Source organism: Girardinichthys multiradiatus, chromosome 22, assembly GCF_021462225.1.
Source record: "Girardinichthys multiradiatus isolate DD_20200921_A chromosome 22, DD_fGirMul_XY1, whole genome shotgun sequence".
NCBI lineage: Eukaryota > Metazoa > Chordata > Actinopteri > Cyprinodontiformes > Goodeidae > Girardinichthys > Girardinichthys multiradiatus.
Window position 1 is genome coordinate 29,627,632 of NC_061814.1, and position 20,156 is coordinate 29,647,787.

The 20,156-nt window shown below is 40.4% G+C and overlaps 1 protein-coding gene across 2 annotated transcripts; it reads left to right on the forward strand.

The window, feature by feature from the left end:
- The first annotated feature begins 465 nt into the window (after window positions 1–465).
- On the forward strand, window positions 466–20,120 carry tarbp1 (TAR (HIV-1) RNA binding protein 1). 2 transcript variants are annotated; one of them, XR_007035960.1, is made up of 29 exons: window positions 466–1,480; window positions 4,273–4,370; window positions 4,462–4,531; window positions 4,842–4,990; window positions 5,104–5,156; window positions 5,261–5,358; window positions 5,436–5,571; window positions 5,659–5,755; window positions 6,450–6,539; window positions 6,630–6,777; window positions 6,875–7,129; window positions 8,759–8,856; window positions 8,953–9,111; window positions 9,192–9,418; window positions 9,514–9,757; window positions 9,867–10,055; window positions 10,156–10,355; window positions 10,436–10,507; window positions 10,687–10,807; window positions 11,666–11,776; window positions 11,853–12,002; window positions 12,085–12,171; window positions 12,273–12,484; window positions 12,570–12,651; window positions 12,740–12,911; window positions 13,001–13,186; window positions 13,412–13,481; window positions 14,130–14,254; window positions 15,353–15,489. XR_007035960.1 is itself a non-coding variant. In XM_047351179.1 (29 exons), exons 1-29 carry the CDS (start codon window positions 550–552, stop codon window positions 19,760–19,762), a joined length of 4,878 nt encoding a protein of 1,625 aa, XP_047207135.1. In that variant the 5' UTR covers window positions 466–549; the 3' UTR covers window positions 19,763–20,120. The 2 variants fall into 2 exon arrangements, 1 of the variants encoding a protein (XP_047207135.1); XM_047351179.1 differs by lacking the exon at window positions 13,412–13,481 and adding an exon at window positions 19,582–20,120.
- The last annotated feature ends 36 nt before the right edge of the window (window positions 20,121–20,156 follow it).

A 20,156-nucleotide genomic window follows, 5' to 3' on the forward strand; every position in this document is an offset into this window, starting at 1 on the left:
CGCAGTCTCCTACTGGGCAGTAGGTAGAAGTTTACAAAAAAAAAAAATGAAATCCACATGGGCAACAGTAAGACACCCTTACAGGTTTTTGCAGCTGAATTGTATAGAATAAACGTCACATATGTTACAAACATTTTAAAAACTATTTATACACAACCCTGGTTTATAACGGTGTGTCGCTACATGTGGCCACTTAATTTTCACTCCCTATATAACAATTCTAGACATATTCCAAACTAAGCATACTTTCCACCCAATGCGGCATGTCAAAAAAGAAAAACTATGTTCATGGTAAAAAATTGATTTCAATACCTTATCAATGTCTTAATATATTCAAAACGATGAGAAAAAAATTCATAGTTGTTTTAACGTAATTTATACATTAAAGGTTTTTTTAGTGAGCTATCAAATTACGCGGACGTGTATTTTATTTCTCGCGAGAGTTCCGGATAACGTATGCGGAAGTTTACGTTTCGATTTGGTGAAAACGTGCAGTCTGTTACCGGGTATCTTTTACCTGCTTGGCTCAAGCAGCCTAACTCCTGAACAATGTATCCCACTCTGATTAACGCGGTTCTGAGCAGCTCTCCTGATTACGATCTTTTGTTTGAATCTTTGTGCTGGCCGCAGGAGTCGTGGCCACAAACCGAGCAGGTCGAGGCGCTCACGGCTCTCGTAGAAGCACTGGGACCATTTCTGATCGACTCGAATTTAGCTCCGACTCTACTGACAGGTGCAAACAGAAGTTGCATTCGCGACAAAATCGAGTCAGTCATTTGGTCGAAATGTTTGCCTTTCCTCTGGAGAATATCGGCAGAATCTGGGGGTGATGCGCGCTGCAGGGAAAGCACCGCCGCTGTCTGCAGATTGCTCGCTGTCTGTGTCGGTGTGTGCGGCGAAAACGTCAGGACAAAAGTCGTTTCATCCATCCTGCCGTCGTTACCACGGATTTGGGAGGAGCTGCTTGCCCCAGGGACTCTCAGTGTGCAGGTTGCTACAGAAGTCCTTGCAGCTCTCATGCCTCTTATTACAGCGGATGAAGATCTCACACTCGACACTTTAAACTGTGCATTGTCCTCTATCCGATCGCTCCCCGATGACCTGGTATCCAAAGTTATGGTCAGGATCATTTTGACTTTGCTCAACTGCTGCATTGATGCGAAGTCCAGCAGCATCCTCAAGCGCCTCCTAGATGATGTTTGCAACTGGCACTCCACGGAGCCCACACCGGTGGTCACAGAGCGGACGCTGCTGTGTTTGACCGTCCTATCAGACCACCTTTTGAAATCTCACAGCACCACATCCTACCGGTCCCGTGAGACCGACCCACGTCTGTGTCCTGAGTTCTGGAGAATTGTTCAGGAAGGACTGACTCATAGGGACAGTGTGTCACGCAAGAGGGCACTGTACCTGTTGAAGAGATGCGCAGCGCTTTCCGAAGAGGAGGGCTTTGTTGCCCATTCTTCTACATCAGAGGAAGGTAGAACACAGAAAGATGGTGGCTTGCAAAAGTATTCATTAAGCGTTTTCATTTTTTGTCAAAACCAGACTTAAATGTCGGATTTTGTGTGATAGACCAACACAAAGTAGTTTGTAATTGTTTGGCGGAAGGAGAATGATTCATTGTTTTCATTTCTTTATCTCAAAACAGTTTGAAACTAGTGGCATGCATTTGTTTTCAGCTTTTCATGCAAAATTTTATGGGGCCAACTTCCGGAAGCAGTTTTGCTCCCCATTTGCGTTATTTTTGCACTAGATTCACAAAGTAGATTACTAAATACATGCAGAAGCAAACATCAGGTAACAGTCCTTTAGCCCTAAACACAGAAGTTGAGGTGAAGTGATCTTGTAGTGCTGCAATGGATCGATGCCTTATTTAATTGATCCATTTGGAAATAACCATTGGTTGGGGGTCGAAATACTTTAGATGATAAAATTATTACATTATATGCAGTCTACACAGATGTGCTAACTTCTAATTACATTAGAATAGAACTGAAAGACTTATTTTTACCAATTAAATCACCTGTGTTGCAATAGCTGAGAAAGCAGAATTTCCTCATTGCATCTCTCCTAACTTGCGGGAATATGGACAAATTGTGTTCTAAGTATTAACCTCTACTGATGATGCATCTGTTAGAACGTTCTGCAGTAAAGTGTGCATTCCGTATATTAAAGAGTGGCAGCTTTATCTAACACAGTTTTGATCATTTATTTGAAGAGATTAATATTTTATAAAAACAACAATCTGGCTTTTCTAGATGTGAGAATCAATTATACCACTTGTGACATTCCTGACTTGTTTTTTGTGATACTGTCAGCATAGCAGGTTCCTTTTTTCTTTGTTTCTTCTCCTGCATAAAAAAATTACAACCACCTTTCAGCAGACAGTATTTTTTCCACACATAGTGCCCTCATCTTTGAGAATTTTATGCAGTTGACTCTTAAGACTGCTGCAGGAGACCATCACTATCTACGTCGACTCTTTGAAGAAACTTGAATAGGTTGAGTTACAACAGCATTTAACTTCCCATAATGATTAATAAAATATTTTTGAATTTAATTTACCATATATACATGCATAATGCCCCATTTAAATGTGGACAAACCATGTCACTCCATAGAGGCACTATTTGTACTGTGAAGCTACAGGGGTTGGACAATGAAACTGAAACACCTGGTTTTAGACCACAATAATTTATTAGTATGGTGTAGGGCCTCCTTTTGCAGCCAATACAGCGTCAATTCATCTTGGGAATGACATATACAAGTCCTGCACAGTGGTCAGAGGGATTTTAAGCCATTCTTCTTGCAGGATAGTGGCCAGGTCACTACGTGATACTGGTGGAGGAAAACGTTTCCTGACTCGCTCCTCCAAAACACCCCAAAGTGGCTCAATAATATTTAGATCTGGTGACTGTGCAGGCCATGGGAGATGTTCAACTTCACTTTCATGTTCATCAAACCAATCTTTCACCAGTCTTGCTGTGTGTATTGGTGCATTGTCATCCTGATACACGGCACCGCCTTCAGGATACAATGTTTGAACCATTGGATGCACATGGTCCTCAAGAATGGTTCGGTAGTCCTTGGCAGTGACGCGCCCATCTAGCACAAGTATTGGGCCAAGGGAATGCCATGATATGGCAGCCCAAACCATCACTGATCCACCCCCATGCTTCACTCTGGGCATGCAACAGTCTGGGTGGTACGCTTCTTTGGGGCTTCTCCACACCGTAACTCTCCTGGATGTGGGGAAAACAGTAAAGGTGGACTCATCAGAGAACAATACATGTTTCACATTGTCCACAGCCCAAGATTTGCGCTCCTTGCACCATTGAAACCGACGTTTGACATTGACATGAGTGACCAAAGGTTTGGCTATAGCAGTCCGGCCGTGTATATTGACCCTGTGGAGCTCCTGACGGACAGTTCTGGTGGAAACAGGAGAGTTGAGGTGCACATTTAATTCTGCCGTGATTTGGTCAGCCGTGGTTTTATGTTTTTTGGATACAATCCGGGTTAGCACCCGAACATCCCTTTCAGACAGCTTCCTCTTGCGTCCACAGTTAATCCTGTTGGATGTGGTTGGTCCTTCTTGGTGGTATGCTGACATTACCCTGGATACCGTGGCTCTTGATACATCACAAAGACTTGCTGTCTTGGTCACAGATGCGCCAGCAAGACGTGTACCAACAATTTGTCCTCTTTTGAACTCTGGTATGTCACCCATAATGTTGTGTGCATTTCAATATTTTGAGCAAAATTGTGCTCTTACCCTGCTAATTGAACCTTCACACTCTGCTCTTACTGGTGCAATGTGCAATTAATGAAGACTGGCTACCAGGCTGGTCCAATTTAGCCATGAAACCTCCCACACTAAAATGACAGGTGTTTCAGTTTCATTGTCCAACCCCTGTACTTTAGGAGGAGTTCTGTCTTCCCATCTAGATTCAGATTTAAAAGCAGTCACTAACTCAGTTTGTACATTTAGCATCTGCAAATGAATCCCCCCCCCCCCACCTGCAAACTAACATTGCACAACTGAACACACCCTGCCTCCATGGGAAACATGATGTTCACGTCATGCTGGTGTTGCTTTTCTTCTGCAGAGAACCCTTGTCAGATTCAATAAGGAAATGGATCGAGCCAAATACAGGGTGATCCTAAATGAATAGATGAACGTATACATTTGGAGGGCACTGTATTCATACTAACCTGCTTACCACACCAAGTTCAGTTGTATGGGTTCTTAAAAATGTTCTTTTGCAGATGAGACATTGTTCAAATGGGCTCCCAACAAAAGCAGGCTGCTTAGAGAGTTCTGGGAGGATTACACCCTGGTGATGGAGACTCTGGAGGAGAATCAGGTTGCAAGTCCTACATAGTTGGTGTCTCACAACCTTTTTGGAGACATTGTAATGACAACTATGTTCTTTTTATTTTTTTCTCTCTCTGTAGGTTCATGTCGTTCGTCCAGTTTTAAACAGAATTGACACATTGATCCAAGCAACAGTGACTGATGGTCAAGGTAAACCTAAATTGTGTGAATATTGTGTTATTTTCTGACAAATGACATACCTTTTTATTTATCATTTCATATATCAGGTATCTCCATTAGAGAATGCGAGAAGCGTGCTATTAATAATGAACTGCAGCTAAGAAATCTTGAACTATTTGTCAATAATTCTTTGTTGCTTTCTTAAAGGTTCTAATAAAAAACAAGTCTGAGTTCCTGAAATATTTTAATTTATTTATATATTCAGCCAAGATTTAAAAATATCTAACATGTATCAACACTGTATAGTGGATTATTCTGAGTTTGTTCACTTGTGTTGCAGGCTCAGGCCTCTTCCACCCCTCCTGGCTGCTGTGTGTGTACCAGCGCATGTTCCACAGTGAGAATAAATCCTTAATGAGAGAAGGGGTGTGCCATTTGCTTGAGCTCCAGGTTCTTCAGCAGCAGGACTTTGCAGTGCCCTTTTCTCAGGTGCGCATTGTTTTTGATGCATGGTGATTCTAAGGATTGAATGTCACAAAAATATTAGTCCCTCTTACTTTTTTTCTATTTAAAATCCGTCTTCTGATGCATTGCTCTTGTAGTTTGTCGCCGGTTCCTTCATGAATGTTCTATCTGAAACATCCCTTTTCTGTAGGTGAGAATTCAAATTTTGTTATTTACTTGAAGTATTTACAGTTTTGAGATTATGTCATTCGCTTCATATTTGTTTTATTTAACTCATCTTCTGTCCATATATAGATCACCAGGGCAGAGTGTAGGAGACTGTCCTGAGCTGGCAGTTAAACTTCAAGTCTTCCTGGTCACTTTCTTCACGAGCCTTCCATCAGAGGACAGAGGTCCAGCAAAAAAAATAAAATAGAAATCTATGAATCACATTTCATGATCTATTATTAACTGTTGTGTTTGCATGCAGGTTGTGTATTGCTTCAGCTGATTCAGCAGCTTGGCTGCAAACACTGGTGTGCAGTGCCCCTCCTCTTCGTCTGTCAGGCTCTGTCTAAACTTCCCCCAAGTCCTCTGCTGAGGCTAAGCGGGCTCTCTGCTCTACGGTAACTCTTTTATTTTTACAGTAAAATCGTCTTTGGGTGCGTTATTTTAAGCAAAGAGGCCGATTCTATTTGTGCTTTGCGTTCCAGGGAGGTGCTGCGCTGCACAATGATCACTCACCAGGTGCTGCTGAGAGGAGCTGCACAGTGTTTTTTACTTAACAGCGCCCTCCATCTAACAGATGTGGTAAGGTGAAGATGGTGATTCAATTCAAAGATACTTTATTGATCCCCGAGGGGAAATTAGAATTCCAGTACAACCCATCCAAACATACATCATGACACAAGACAAGATTGAGGTTGTTCAAAAATTCAACGCAGTGTCCTCAAAGTGAGGATCGTTTTGTGAGAAACATACGTTTTAAAATGATCTAAAATTAACAATAAATAAATAGACTTTCGTAGTCCTGGTAAGCAGTTCATAATAAGTAAATATTTTAAGTCATCTGTGAAAACACGTGGTTAAAAATCAGAAAATTCAATTTCAAATCAGGTGTAAATATTTTCACTGGTGCTAATAGTGCTACTAAATAGTTTATATGGGCAACTTTCACTATATGCCATATGTGCGGCAGCCATATTGGATTCAAAAGTCATGGCTGCTAGGCAGGCTCCAATTTTCTCAGTCAGAATTCCGGCTTCATGGGGCGTTCTTTTTGTATTTCCGGCTGAGGACATTGAAATATCTGACTTCCAAATACAAATAGAATGAGGACCATGTAGACCTAATGAATTGTTGTGGTATTTTACTGCACTTTAAAGGTACTGAGTTTTCAAGCATTTGAATGGTATTCACTATATTCAACCTGCAAATGCTAAATACAACAACAAAAGTAAGTTTTAAGATTTAAAGTTTGTTTTATTCTTTCTTTTTGTCTCAGAGCGAAGTGACCAGAGATGATATGTTTAGTTTCCTGATGCACTTTCGTGAAGATGAGTCTTTGTGTAGAGGGACAGAGCTATGGAATGAGGTTTGCTCTTTACATACACTCAGACTATTTTCAAAAGTTATATTACAGAGGTTTTCAACAACTGTTTGTTACTTCACATACTCGTGACAGGTGTGCACCTGGTTATTGGAACATGAATGCAGTTTCAAGTCTAGAATTTTGGATGGCGATTGCACCGAAGACCCCACACAAAAAGAAACCACAAGAGCTTACGTTCAACAGGAGGTACTTGCTTATCTTCGTGTTCCAGCAAGCACAGGTGAGTCTGAATGTTTTTGATACAGAGAATAATTGTACCTGCAGATGTAATGTATTTGCATATGATTCTTATCAGAGTCAATTTTCCTGGCACACAGGTCAGGCAGAAAGGTTACCTGACTCTAGAGAGGCTGATAAGCTGGCCAGGGCCATTCTGCTGTGTGTGGACATGGAGAGGAGGCGAACCAGAGAAAAAACCAGTGAAACTCTGAGGTCACTTCTGTCTCCACTACTGGACACCCTAAGTAGAGTCTACACCAATATTTACCTACCTGTCCGTAAGAGTGACAAGAGTCTGCAGCTCATGCTTAGACTGTTGCAGCTCAGCACAAGTCCATGTGGTCAGCAACAAGGTTTGCATTAAAACAAATCTTTCCCTATAAATGTTTGTTTTGACACAGTCAATTAAATTATTTAATATATATAAGTAAACTAAAAGAAGGATTAGTGATCTCTTTTATGTCTTTGCTTCAGTGTTCTTAAAAATAATTGATATTTTGAAAAGTGAAAATACACTATCTGGTTTACAAAAACGTTAGCACTATAAAGTGGTGGTTAACTTCTGTCAGTGTGTAAAATACTATATTTCAAATAAGCTCACTAGCACAAAAAGTTAGACAATGTTCATTCTGGGTGCTCAACTGTTTTTGGTGAGGAGAAGACTCCAGCAACACTTGAATTACAGGGAAAAAACTTTATTGACAGACCATTGTGTTTCGGCTGGTGGCCTGCATCGGGGTGATTACAGATGATCAGTGACCCTGATGAAGGCCACAAGCAAAAACGCATTGGTCTGTTAATAAAGTTTCCTAGTTCCCCCGCTGGAGTCTTCACCTCACCACATCCTTGACCTTCTCTATGCACCTTGGTAGTCAGTGAAGTTGTGCCAGAAACTGTTGGATCTTTGCCTAACTGTTTTTGTCATAAAGTGTGACTTATCTATCCCAAAAAATTATACTTTCCAAAACAGATTAAAATAGTTTAACTAGCTCTGACAGAATGTGCCCAGTCCTCAATTCTAACAGATTTGGATCAGGCCTTTTGGAAGCTGGATAAACCACATTGTTCTATCCAATATACGGAGGTTGCTATTGTAAGCCGTTTCTGCTCTGATAGATTTATTTATTTTTTTGACTAATTGCAGTTGAATTAAGCTAAATTTTTAAGCCACGCTCGTGTAGAATCTGAACTGAAGAAGAAACGCCTAAAAATATCTAACATGTTAGCAGTAAGTAGTGAAGCTTATCTGGTATGCTAATATTGGATAGTATCCCCACAGATACTTACAAGTGTTCATATCTGATGCAGTATGCCACCATTAACTTACATGCTACTTATAGCATGCTAAACGCTTTCCTTAGCGGTGATTGCAAACAGTGTATTTTTATTAACTTGATTAAAACTTTCATAAAACTTTAACTATTTACATTTTATAATAAAATGTTCAAGATCTCTAAAAAGTTGAATCATGTATAGCATGATATCTTTTGACCTGTTTAAAGTTTGAATTGTGCCTTCAGCTGAAAGTAGGTGAAAATAGTTACATTTCAATGAAGAAAAAAAAAACGTCTATAAAAAAGTGAAGTATTTTAAAAAGTATAAAAGCAGAAGTTATGGCAAGCCCTGAATAAGTTGAATGTGGCCAAAACTGAATTGTTGGATCAGCACTAAGCATGTTGAAGTATTTAACTTGAAAAACATACAGATGGGGACTAAATAATAAATCGGAATATAATCTTAAGAAATTTTGGTTTGAACTTTTTAAGACTCAGCAGACTGAGCATTTATCAATAACAGGTCAGAGGTCTTGAAAATGCAAGAACTAAAGCAAGGTACTTTAGGTGAAAAAATGCTGTAATGTACCTCTGCCTCTACATAGAATTAGGAACCTAATGAGACATTTTCAGAGTCCTTTTCATATTTTAGCCATTTTCTTTTCTTTTAGAAAATTGGTCTCTTTTCTTTTCATCTTTGTCTCACAGAGGATGATGTAATATTTGCTATTGAACGAGCCTTTCTGAAACTTGTCGATCCAGTCCAGGATTTTATCCTCAGGAGGCTGTGTGGGGAGCTGCAGGAGGTAATCGGAAGAAGGCATTCACCATCACTGTCCAATTACAAAGAACCCCCCTTAGTTACAAACTTAGATGTCTGCATATGCTTTTTTCTTTGGCAGCTCTTTGACATTGAACGGGCCGAGCTGTATCTCTCTGTCCTGAGGCAGCTGGTTGTTATGTGCAGCTCTCCATCTGGGTGCTCCAAGAACATTCAACAGTATGCTTTCCCTAAACTCATCAAGTACAGCCTTTCATGCTTGCTTGAGCCAACCCAACAGGTACACAATTAAATACACATGTCCCATCATTTGATTTGCTGCTCGGCAGTTCAGCACTGACTGTTTTGGGTTTGTTTTAGATCCCGTCGGTGGCAAACCAGGTGTCTAAGGCGGTTTGTATGGCGTCTTTGGCTGCTGTGTCTGGTGTCTTGCAGCAGGGAGGAATTGGCATGCGATCAGAGACTGTTTCTGCCCTGAAGTCCCTGAATGATTATTTCTACACTTTAAGGACTTCCTCACAATCTCAGTCATCTCTCGCAAACATTAATAAATGCTTGATGAAACCACAGCTATTAAATAGCTCAAGGTTTGTGGAAACTCGATACTAGAGAGAAAAAATGTATTTATGAAGTGTACCTTATAAGTATTAGGCTTAGAGCATGTTCCCTTATTTTTTGATAGTGACCTCGAAGCCCAAGGCCTTCTGCAACAGGACTGGGGACGCATTGCTGCCAACTTCTTGCGGGACCAGTGGATATGTCTAAACTTTCTGATTAGGACTGTAGGGGTTCCTGAGTTTGTAGAAATTTCCAAAGTATCCGAGACCCTCGGAGCTGCTCTGAGTCACAGTGTTGAGGCCTTGTCTCTGCTGCCCAGTGACCTTGTGCTGCCCGTACTAAACTTTATGAACATGACTCTGCCACAAGTGAGTCTCAGTACAGCAAGAATGATATTTCAGGACATTTACAAGTTATGGAATTTCTTAGGGTGGTTAACCTTTGTTCTCATGATCTGTGGTGTGTTTTTGATCATAGTTGGTGCACGATGAGGAGGATCTCTGTGTGCAGGCGGTGACTCTGAGTTGGGAGCTTGTACAGGGGCTTAGCACCAATGCTCATGATTTCTGGCCAGCCTTAAAAGACTTTATCTCCATGGCCTTCCAACATAAACTCCTGAAGCTGACGCATCATCAGGCTCCAACTCTCACGACTGCACTGAAAAAGGTGACTCACAATAGGACAAGATTACTTTCTCCCCCTTCTGTATCATCCATTTTCCAGTTCTAACATGACATCTATGGTGGTGTTAAATGCTTAATTTAAGATTTTCACAGAGTTGTTGGAACTGTCTCAGTCGAAGAGCGGAGTATTTGGCATGCTACTTCAGCACTGCTGTCAGACATGGCTGCCCAATGAGCAAGGCTGCAGTGAGCAGGCTGTTGCTGCGTTTTCTAGTGTTTTTAACAACCTGGATATAGTCACTGAGGCTTGTGTATATGGACCAGTGTTCAGGAGAGATCAACGGTAAGTCCAATCAGCATTACCCAGATTTCTGTTCTTGTTCCGTAACGTTCTTTACCATGTTAAATCTTTTTTTTTCAAAGACTCGTCCAGGACGTCCAAATATATGTGGAGCAACTTGGTGAAAAGTGTGCCGCTAATGTTGCAGTTGCAAAGTAATTTACATTTTTGTAATGCTTTTTTGTCTGTACAAATGTGGCAATAAAGCTGATGCTGATTCTTATTTTTGATCTCTAGTTCTCCATCTTGATCCCAGATGCTGGGAATTAGCAAGATCACCACTAGAGGTCCCTCTTGCTGTGTTCATAGCTAATGTGCTGCTTTTGTTTCCCAGTGATAACAGGGATGATCAGCTGCCCCGCACTTGTGTGCTGAACTTTCTTTGTCACCTAGATCCATCTATTCAGCAGCACCAAAGACTCATCGAGGAGCTAGTGATAGAGTTGCTGAGAAAGGTAATTGTTAATAGCTGGGTGGGCGGGTAAACACACTGATATGGCATCCATCTCAGTTTTCCTTAAAATCTTTTTGTTCATCTCAATTAATAATAAAGAAAAACAGCTTGAAAGTCAACATCTTGTTTCATAAAAATTATATAAGGACATGTTTAACACCTCAGCCTGTGTTATTACATATCACATCTTTACCTCATAAATGTAATTTTCGCCTTGAACACAAATGCATCGCCATACTTGATGAAATACAAAATGCTGTTCTCAAAGGATGATTTTATTTATTAAGATAAAAAGCTATCTAAACCAAACTGGCCCTATGTGAAAAGTAATAACTGGTTGTGCCATTGTTGGTGGCAGCAAGTGTTTTTTATTATTACGTCTTTTACATCTCTGTGAGGAACTTTGACCCAAACACTTTGACCCTATTTAAATGATTCTGCAGGTCTACTGGTTACTGCCTGTAATCAAGCCTGGATGTGGCAAGTCAGATTAAACTTAGCTGTCCAGAAAATGTGGTTATCCAAAGTAATTCGTTATTTAACAAGGACAGCACATCGGACCAGGTTGGTTTAGGTAGCTTTTTTTGCTTAATAAATAAAAACTATTTATTTTTAACTGAGGCTATCTTTGTCTGTTAGTAAAATTTGTTTGATCTCAAACATTTAAGTGTGGGCAAAAATAAGCAACAGAAAAAATCTGTAAGTGGAGAAATTCTTGAGAGTATGCATGTGTAGTAAGGATGACTTGCTGCTGAGTAATATTTAAAAATTTAGTTTTATTGATACATTCATGCCATAAATATGTGAACTAATTCGGCCACAACATTTCTCATCATCTCTCTCAACTCCATCTCCACAGGACAGCCTCATATCAAAGTCTAAAGTCCGTTACTATAGTAACTCCCTGCAGCATCGGGTCAAAAACAGAGCCTGGCAAACACTGCTGCTGTTACTTCCCAAACTCAGAGAGGTGGGTGAAATAGACTTTCAGCGACAACTCCTCTGGATTTCAGAGTAAAACATCTGTGTTGCATTTGTGCACGCAGGAATTTGTTGCCACTCTCTTGAACCATGTGTTTGAAGCCGGATTTTGCAGCAACCAGGCCTCGGTGAAGTACCTCATTGAATGGATGATGATTCTAATCCTTGTCAAGTATCCACATCATATCGACAGATTCTGGACTTGCTTCAACCTTGTGAGCTCATATTCTACATATCTAGGTGAACAAATCAACGTGCAAGATAAGGAAGCCCTTTTTTATGTTTTGTTTTGTGCAGGATCAGGAAAAGACCAAGACAAGTATTTGCACCTTCCTGTCTGTCCTGGTACACTTCAGTATCATCATTCCACATGTAGAGAATAAGGTAAGGCCTTACATGTTTCAGTTTATTTTTACTGCTCTATATTCCGGTGTCATTCATCAGTATTAAAGTGTAGTTTTTATTTTTCATTTTTTCTTTTGAAGGTGGGACAGCTGCGTAAAGCACTGGACATCATCCTGCAGTCGTGTTTCAACCACAACTTCAGCGTGCGCCTGTACGCCTTACTTGCCCTGAAGAGGGTGTGGAGCCTCACAGAAGGCCTGACAGTGGAGAAGGAGGAGGCTGAAGCTTTCAGAGGACTGTCCTCTGTGGTGACAGCCTGTCTGAACCAAGCTGAGGCCCTGCAGAGCACCGGGTTAGGGCTGAACAGCTGCAACAATAATGTTTTTCTATGCACAAATGAGCTTATTTAAAGATGTATTTACTGTTTTATCTCTAAGAAATGCTAACAAGAACTGGCTGAGGATTCAGGGACACTTTTTCTTCAGTGCCTTTCATCCCATCAGGGATTACAGTGTGGAAGTAGGTTCATTGTTTTGCTAGGCACATAAGGTCTGCTGAAGCAGTTATATAAATCAGCTGTTGTTTTTATTTTTTGTTTGTCTTTCAGACCATATTCTACACTTTTCCTAGTCTGTCAGAGTTAGTCGATGATGAGTGGATCCCGCCCTGGAAGTTTGAAAAGCTGTCATTCTTTTCCGAAAGTCTTTCAGTCCCTTTGAGGAATTCTGCTCCTGTCTTGGGCCAGCTCCAGCCCGGAGATTGGGTCCAGCAAGACCGAAGTACAATGATGTTTCTGTCAGGAGTACCTATACCATGAAGCTAGCACATCATTTTCTTACTGTGTGTTTGTAAATGTCGTATTTCCCAGGCGAGCAAGATAAAGAGGAGCGCTGGACCGAGGTGCAGAAGAAGATCACACCATGGAGGTTAGGGGTCCACGAGCAGGAACCCGAACTAAAGCTGGTTCCAGCACAGAGGGCTGCTCGGCTGGGGAAACAGCATGGTACCCTGCTGGTGGTGGCCTCGCTGATTGACAAGCCCACCAATTTGGGAGGTGTGGAACACCGTATCTAATTATATCATTTAACATTTTTGTCTAATCTGCTTTCACCTCTGTAAGAAACAACTTAAAACTGTTTCTGTCTAGATTTGTATTATTGACGTATGTTTTATACAGGATCCTGCAAGGGTATTAATACCCTTTATTTTTTTTAATTTTGTCAGATTTCAAGCACACTCCTATTACTACTATTTTTGCCTATTCTTCTTTGCAAACTAGCTCAAGCTCGATCAGATCGGATGAGGACTGTTAACATCAAGCCTTACCACGCACACTCAATTGAATTTAGGTCTGTGCTTTGACTTGGTCATTCTAACACATGTATAGTTTTGAACCTTTTCATTGTAGCCCCAGCTGTATGTTTAGGGTCACTGTCCTGCTGGAAGGTGAACCTCATCCACACCCTTAAGTCTTTTGCAGCGTCTAACAGGTTTTTTTTTTCCAGCATTGCCCTGTATTTAGCTCCATCCAGCTTCCACGTCCCAGATGAATGCATCCCCACTATTTGTCACCATGGAGATGTTACTTCCACATTACAATTATACTCTATTTTGTGTTGGTCTGTTACTTAGAATCCTGATAACGTACATGGAAATCTCTGACTGTTTGCACCAAAATGTAAAAACTTTCCAGGGCTGTTCACTAGGAACATTACCCTGAGAGATCAGTCTGAAACATTAGTTTTCAAAAACTAAACTGATTCTTGACAATGTAAGAAAGAACATTGAATTAGTTTTTCTTTGTATGTTGCTGGTTCGAGCACACCTAGTTTTTATTTTCATGTTTTTTTGCCCAGAGGTATTTCTGTTTGTCAAAATTAGTTAGTTAGTTTTCGGACTCACGGTTGTTAGAAAATGTGTCCTTTGTTGTAACAACATTGTGAACTCAATAGTTCAGATTACATGAAAGTTTCGACTTGTTGTTGCTGTTGTTCCAGGCCTTTGCAGAACATGTGAGATATTTGGGGCCAGTGGTCTAGTTCTGGACAGTCTCCACCATCTTAGTGACAAACACTTTCAGTCCCTGAGCGTCTCATCTGAGCTTTGGCTTCCTTTGTTAGAGGTAAGTTGTGGAAATTAACCTTGGCATTATTTACCAGCCTTGACAACATTCCCTTTGAATTAAAGTAATGTCTATGTACAGTTCACATCAAATGTATTACTACTTCTTGCAATTTTCCAAATGTCCCCACATTACATCCACAAGCTTCAATTTTAGTGGCATTATAGGCCAACACACATCAGCATGTAGTGTGAAATGGAAGAAAAATGATAGTTTTCAAATTTTGTATTACAAATGTTAATAGTGTGGTGTTCATTTTTATTCACCTTCTCTGAGTCGATACATTGTTGAAACACCTTTAGCTGCAATTACAGCTTTAAGTGTTTTTAAACAAGTCTATTAGCTTTGCACAACTAGAGACTGAACGTTTATTTGTGAAATACTGCAGACTGGATGGAGAGCATCTGTGAACAGCCTTTATTTAAGATTACCAGCAAATTCTCAGTTGGATTGCCATTTTACTGCATGAATATACTTTGATCTAAACCATTCCTCAGTAGCTCTGACTGTATGTTTAGGGAGGTTGTCCTGATAGAAGGTTAACCTCAACCCCAGTTTCAAGTCTTTTGCAGCCTTTGAAATGTTCTCCACAGCATGATGCTTCCTCCATCATGTTTTGAAGGGTTAGGGGGTGTAGATGGACTCAGATTATTAATTAGTGACTTGCACTCGATTTTATTTTTAGAATAAAGGGAGCTGAATACAAATGGGTGCCACACTTTTAAAATTTGTATTTGTCAAAGTAACTTTTCCTTCCACTTAATGGTGATGATCTACTCTGTTTAGGTCTATTATATAAAATCCAAACAAAATACAAAGAAGTTTGTGGATGTAACTTGAAAGTCAATAGTTCAAAGTGTGTGAATGTTTTTGCAAGGCGCTGTGTAGACAGAGGAGATTACCAGTACAGAGATGCTATATACAATAGGAATAACTGCTCTGAATGATTGCTACACTGTTGGAGCACTGATTTCTGTGTGCAAACAGCTTTTTTGCAGTGTGTTGAACTTTTTGTTCAGTTTATTAAAAATCTGTAAGATCTGGAGATGCTTTGAAATTTGATGCTTTCATCACTAACATGACCCTGTTTTCCTTCAGGTGAAGCCTGTGGAGCTCACTGACTTCCTGCAGCTAAAGAAGAGCGAAGGTTACTGTATCGTCGGAGTGGAGCAGACTGCCAATAGCCAGAACCTCCAGGACTTCAGGTTCCCTGAGAGAACTCTACTACTTCTGGGGTATGACAGCACAAAAACTATGACATTATAAACAAGGTGTCATAGTGCTGTTTTCTTCCATCAAAGCAGCCATCTGCCTCTGTCTTCAGCTCCCAGTTTCATCACATGATGAAACTGGGAGCTGACGAGGCTATTTAGCGTTCTCTCACCTGTTAGATTCTCATCCCTGTGGGGCTTGCTCCCCTCCTTAGCTTTGTGTACCTGTCAGGGCATGCTGGAGTATAATTGGCTGTCCCTGAGGGGAGCAATGGATATAAATTACTTACTGACGCAATAGGCATGATTACAAGAGGCAATCTTTCACTTCTATTATGTGAGACATCCATTAGTTTGGTCACAAAATTGTTTCTTGATGTTCCAGCTGTTTGCATGAGGTCAGAAAGACTTTGTGTTAAACTGTATGCTCTTGATACAGTGGCGCTCCTGAGCCAGAGGGAGAACGATATTGATCGGCTCCCTATAGGCGTGCTAATTTGTTTTCAAACACAGAAGCTGTGGTGTTTGCATGAGCACCTCTTCTGGAAGCTCGCATTTTAAGGCTCCACAGCTGTGCTCTGCTCTGCACAGCATGGCCTGGCTCTAATTTCCTGTCAGCCTCTCTATTGTCTCAGCCACTTGCCCTCCAGATAAATGTAACCCATCAACAAGTGTTTCCTTGCTGTGTAGCCGGGTGCTGAGATTAAATGCCAGGCGCTTATTACCCTTTCATGTTTACTTTGCATGGCTGATAAGGGGAAAGATGCACACTCTGTTTATTACAGTTTTTTTTTTTACTCTAGGAATTAAACCTACACGTCATTGTATTAAGAGATCAATTTTAATTTTAATGGCTGGTATAGCTGAGCATGGTTGGGACCCCTTGGAAGGTTTTACATTTTGTGAGACAAAAATCACAGACTTCATTGCATTTTATTGGGAACCTACAGGTCCTTCTCAAATAATTAGCATATTGTGATAAAGTTCATTATTTTCCATAATGTCATGATGAAAATTTAACATTCATATATTTTAGATTCATTGCACATTAACTGAAATATTTCAGGTCTTTTATTGTCTTAATACGGATGATTTTGGCATACAGCTCATGAAAACCCAAAATTTCTATCTCACAAAATTAGCATATCATTAAAAGGGTCTCTAAACGAGCTATGAACCTAATCATCTGAATCAATGAGTTAACTCTAAACACCTGCAAAAGATTCCTGAGGCCTTTAAAACTCCCAGCCTGGTTCATCACTCAAAACCCCAATCATGGGTAAGACTGCCGACCTGACTGCTGTCCAGAAGGCCACTATTGACACCCTCAAGCAAGAGGGTAAGACACAGAAAGAAATTTCTGAACAAATAGGCTGTTCCCAGAGTGCTGTTTCAAGGCACCTCAGTGGGAAGTCTGTGGGAAGGAAAAAGTGTGGCAAAAAACGCTGCACAACGAGAAGAGGTGACCGGACCCTGAGGAAGATTATGGAGAAGGGCTGATTCCAGACCTTGGCGGACCTGGGGAAGCAGTGGACTGAGTCTGGAGTAGAAACATCCAGAGCCACCGTGCACAGGCGTGTGCAGGAAATGGGCTACAGGTGCCGCATTCCCCAAGTCAAGCCACTTTTGAACCAGAAACAGCAGCAGAAGCACCTGACCTGGGCTACAGAGAAGCAGCACTGGGCTGTTGCTCAGTGGTCCAAAGTACTTTTTTCGGATGAAAGCAAATTCTGCATGTCATTCGGAAATCAAGGTGCCAGAGTCTGGAGGAAGACTGGGGAGAAGGAAATGCCAAAATGCCAGAAGTCCAGTGTCAAGTACCCACAGTCAGTGATGGTCTGGTTGCCGTGTCAGCTGCTGGTGTTGGTCCACTGTGTTTTATCAAGGGCAGGGTCAATGCAGCTAGCTATCAGGAGATTTTGGAGCACTTCATGCTTCCATCTGCTGAAAAGCTTTATGGAGATGAAGATTTCATTTTTCAGCACGACCTGGCACCTGCTCACAGTGCCAAAACCACTGGTAAATGGTTTACTGACCAAAGTATCACTGTGCTCAATTGGCCTGCCAACTCCCCTGACCTGAACCCCATAGAGAATCTGTGGGATATTGTGAAGAGAACGTTGAGTGACTCAAGACCCAACACTCTGGATGAGCTAAAGGCCGCTATCGAAGCATCCTGGGCCTCCATAAGACCTCAGCAGTGCCACAGGCTGATTGCCTCCATGCCACGCCGCATTGAAGCAGTCATTTCTGCAAAAGGATTCCCGACCAAGTATTGAGTGCATAACTGTACATGATTATTTGAAGGTTGACGTTTTTTGTATTAAAAACACTTTTCTTTTATTGGTCGGATGAAATATGCTAATTTTGTGAGATAGGAATTTTGGGTTTTCATGAGCTGTATGCCAAAATCATCCGTATTAAGACAATTAAAGACCTGAAATATTTCAGTTAGTGTGCAATGAATCTAAAATATATGAATGTTAAATTTTCATCATGACATTATGGAAAATAATGAACTTTATCACAATATGCTAATTTTTTGAGAAGGACCTGTATGTGTTGGCCAAACATTAAGTAGTGCATAATTATGAAGTGGGATGAAATATTTACATGGTTTTTCAAAAGTATTTAAAAATTTAAATCTGAAAAGTGTGTCGAGCTTTTTTTATTCAGCCCCACTGAGTCAGTATTGCATACAACCACATTTCGCTGTAATAACTCCAAGTCTTTTAGAGACAGAAATGTTTGCAGGAGACTGTTTGTTTCTTTTTAAGCCATTTTATTGTAGATCTGGATGCATGTTTGCGGTTGTCATTTTTATGGGAATGTTGCAGCACCTTTTCTTCCAGGATTCCCCTGTATTTAGCTCCATCCATCTTCCTGACACATCTAAGCACCTTCTCTGTTCCTAATCCCCACAGAATGAGGCTGCAACCTTCATGTTTGATGTGCAATGTTAGTTATGTGTCAACAGTAACCTAAAAGTTTGATTTTTGTCCTATCTCACCAAAGCACTTTCTTGCCTTGTCCCCTACATGCCTTGTGATGAACTTTAAATGAGACTTCTTGTATCTTTCTTTCAACAATAGCTTTATTCTTGCCACACTGCCATAAAGGCCAGCTTTGTGAAGTTCACAACTAGTATTTGTCTTGTAGGCAAATTCTCCCATCTGAGCTGAGGATCTCTGCAGCTCCCCCAGAGTTACCTTGGGCTACTTTACAACTTGACTATCCAGTCAGTTTAGATGGAGAGCCATGTTTTAGTAGGGTGGTAGTTGTGCTATACTCTTTCTGTTTTCAGACGATTGATTTAACATTACGTCCTAAAATGTTCAAAAGCTGGGACATTGTTTTATAACCTAACCCAGCTTTAGATTTCACCACAGTGTTACTCACTTGTCTGTTAGGGTCCTTGATCCTTGTTTGTTCAGTAAAGTTCTCTTAAAAACCCTCACCCTCTTACACTCAAGTTGACTCTGTTTTCTAAATGGTGACCTCTGCAGAAAGTAGCACCGGATTTATTTAGAGGTAACAGAGCAAATGGTCTGAATACAAATGCCCCATTTATTTTATTTTTATAGCAAAATGTGAAAAAGTTCAAGGTGTGTAAATACTTTTGCAAAGGCCAGTGTATTAAATACTGAGTTTAAACCCGAAAATGGAGATTATTTAGATTAGATTAGATTAGATTAGATTAGATTAGATTAGATTAGATTCACCTTTATTGCCATTGCACATGACACAAGTACAAGGCAACAAAATACAGATTTTATCCAATCAGAAGTGCTTCAGTAGTGATAAAATAATATAAACAGAGCAGTACATGAAATTATTTACAAGTGTTTTTAGAGAATGACTGTTACTGTTGATATGCAGAGGCTATGTCAAACAGTTTTGAATAATTTGATGCTGTATGTAATTCTAATAGATGACTTTAAAAGTTCGATCAAAATTCATAAAGCTTCATATTTCTTAGGTTCATAAGAAGAGCTTTAAATTATCAATAAAACTAGAAGAGTGCTTTTACTGTTGTTTTCTAAAGAACACGAAACCCACATTAAACTAAATCTTTTTTGCACATCATAACATTTTTTGTCTGTTTTCCTTTCATAGCAACGAGCGGGAAGGTATTCCTGCCAATTTGCTCCAGATGTTGGATGTGTGCGTGGAGATCCCTCAACAAGGGATCATCCGATCCCTCAACGTGCACGTCAGTGCTGCGCTGTTGATCTGGGAATATACACGGCAGCACCTTGTCACCGGATCAAATAAAGTCGACTCACAGTCCAGCTGAGGAAGAAGCAGGCATGGCACCACAGCTCCTAAACAAATTTACCGACAGTGTGTTTAAGGCCCAGGCTCCTTTCAGGATTGAGTCTGGTCTTGATCTTGTGCTTTAATACAATTCCTGAATGGGGATCGGTCATTTTATCTAATATTCCACTCGGTTTGCTGTGAGGCAGTATCTGTGTTGGCAGAGCTGCAGCATAAATAGATCTTTGTATCTATGAAAATAAGTTGTTTATGGACTTTGTTCAAATTGCAAACTATATCATTATTGCTTTTTGCAAAATCTTCTATATTCTGAAGGTTTTTTTTAAAGTTTTTTTAAATAAAGTTGTACTTTTTGAAAATAAAGTGAATGAACTAAATGACCTTTTTCATACTTCAAACCTAATCTACTTCTT

Bases quoted from the DNA above. Each gene is read 5' to 3' on its own strand.
- tarbp1 (XM_047351179.1), top strand. From the start codon at position 550: ATGTATCCCACTCTGATTAACGCGGTTCTGAGCAGCTCTCCTGATTAC. The intron at 4,371-4,461 runs GTTGCAAGTCCT...CTCTCTCTGTAG, and splicing joins AGACTCTGGAGGAGAATCAG to GTTCATGTCGTTCGTCCAGT. The intron at 9,758-9,866 runs GTGAGTCTCAGT...TTTTGATCATAG, and splicing joins TGAACATGACTCTGCCACAA to TTGGTGCACGATGAGGAGGA.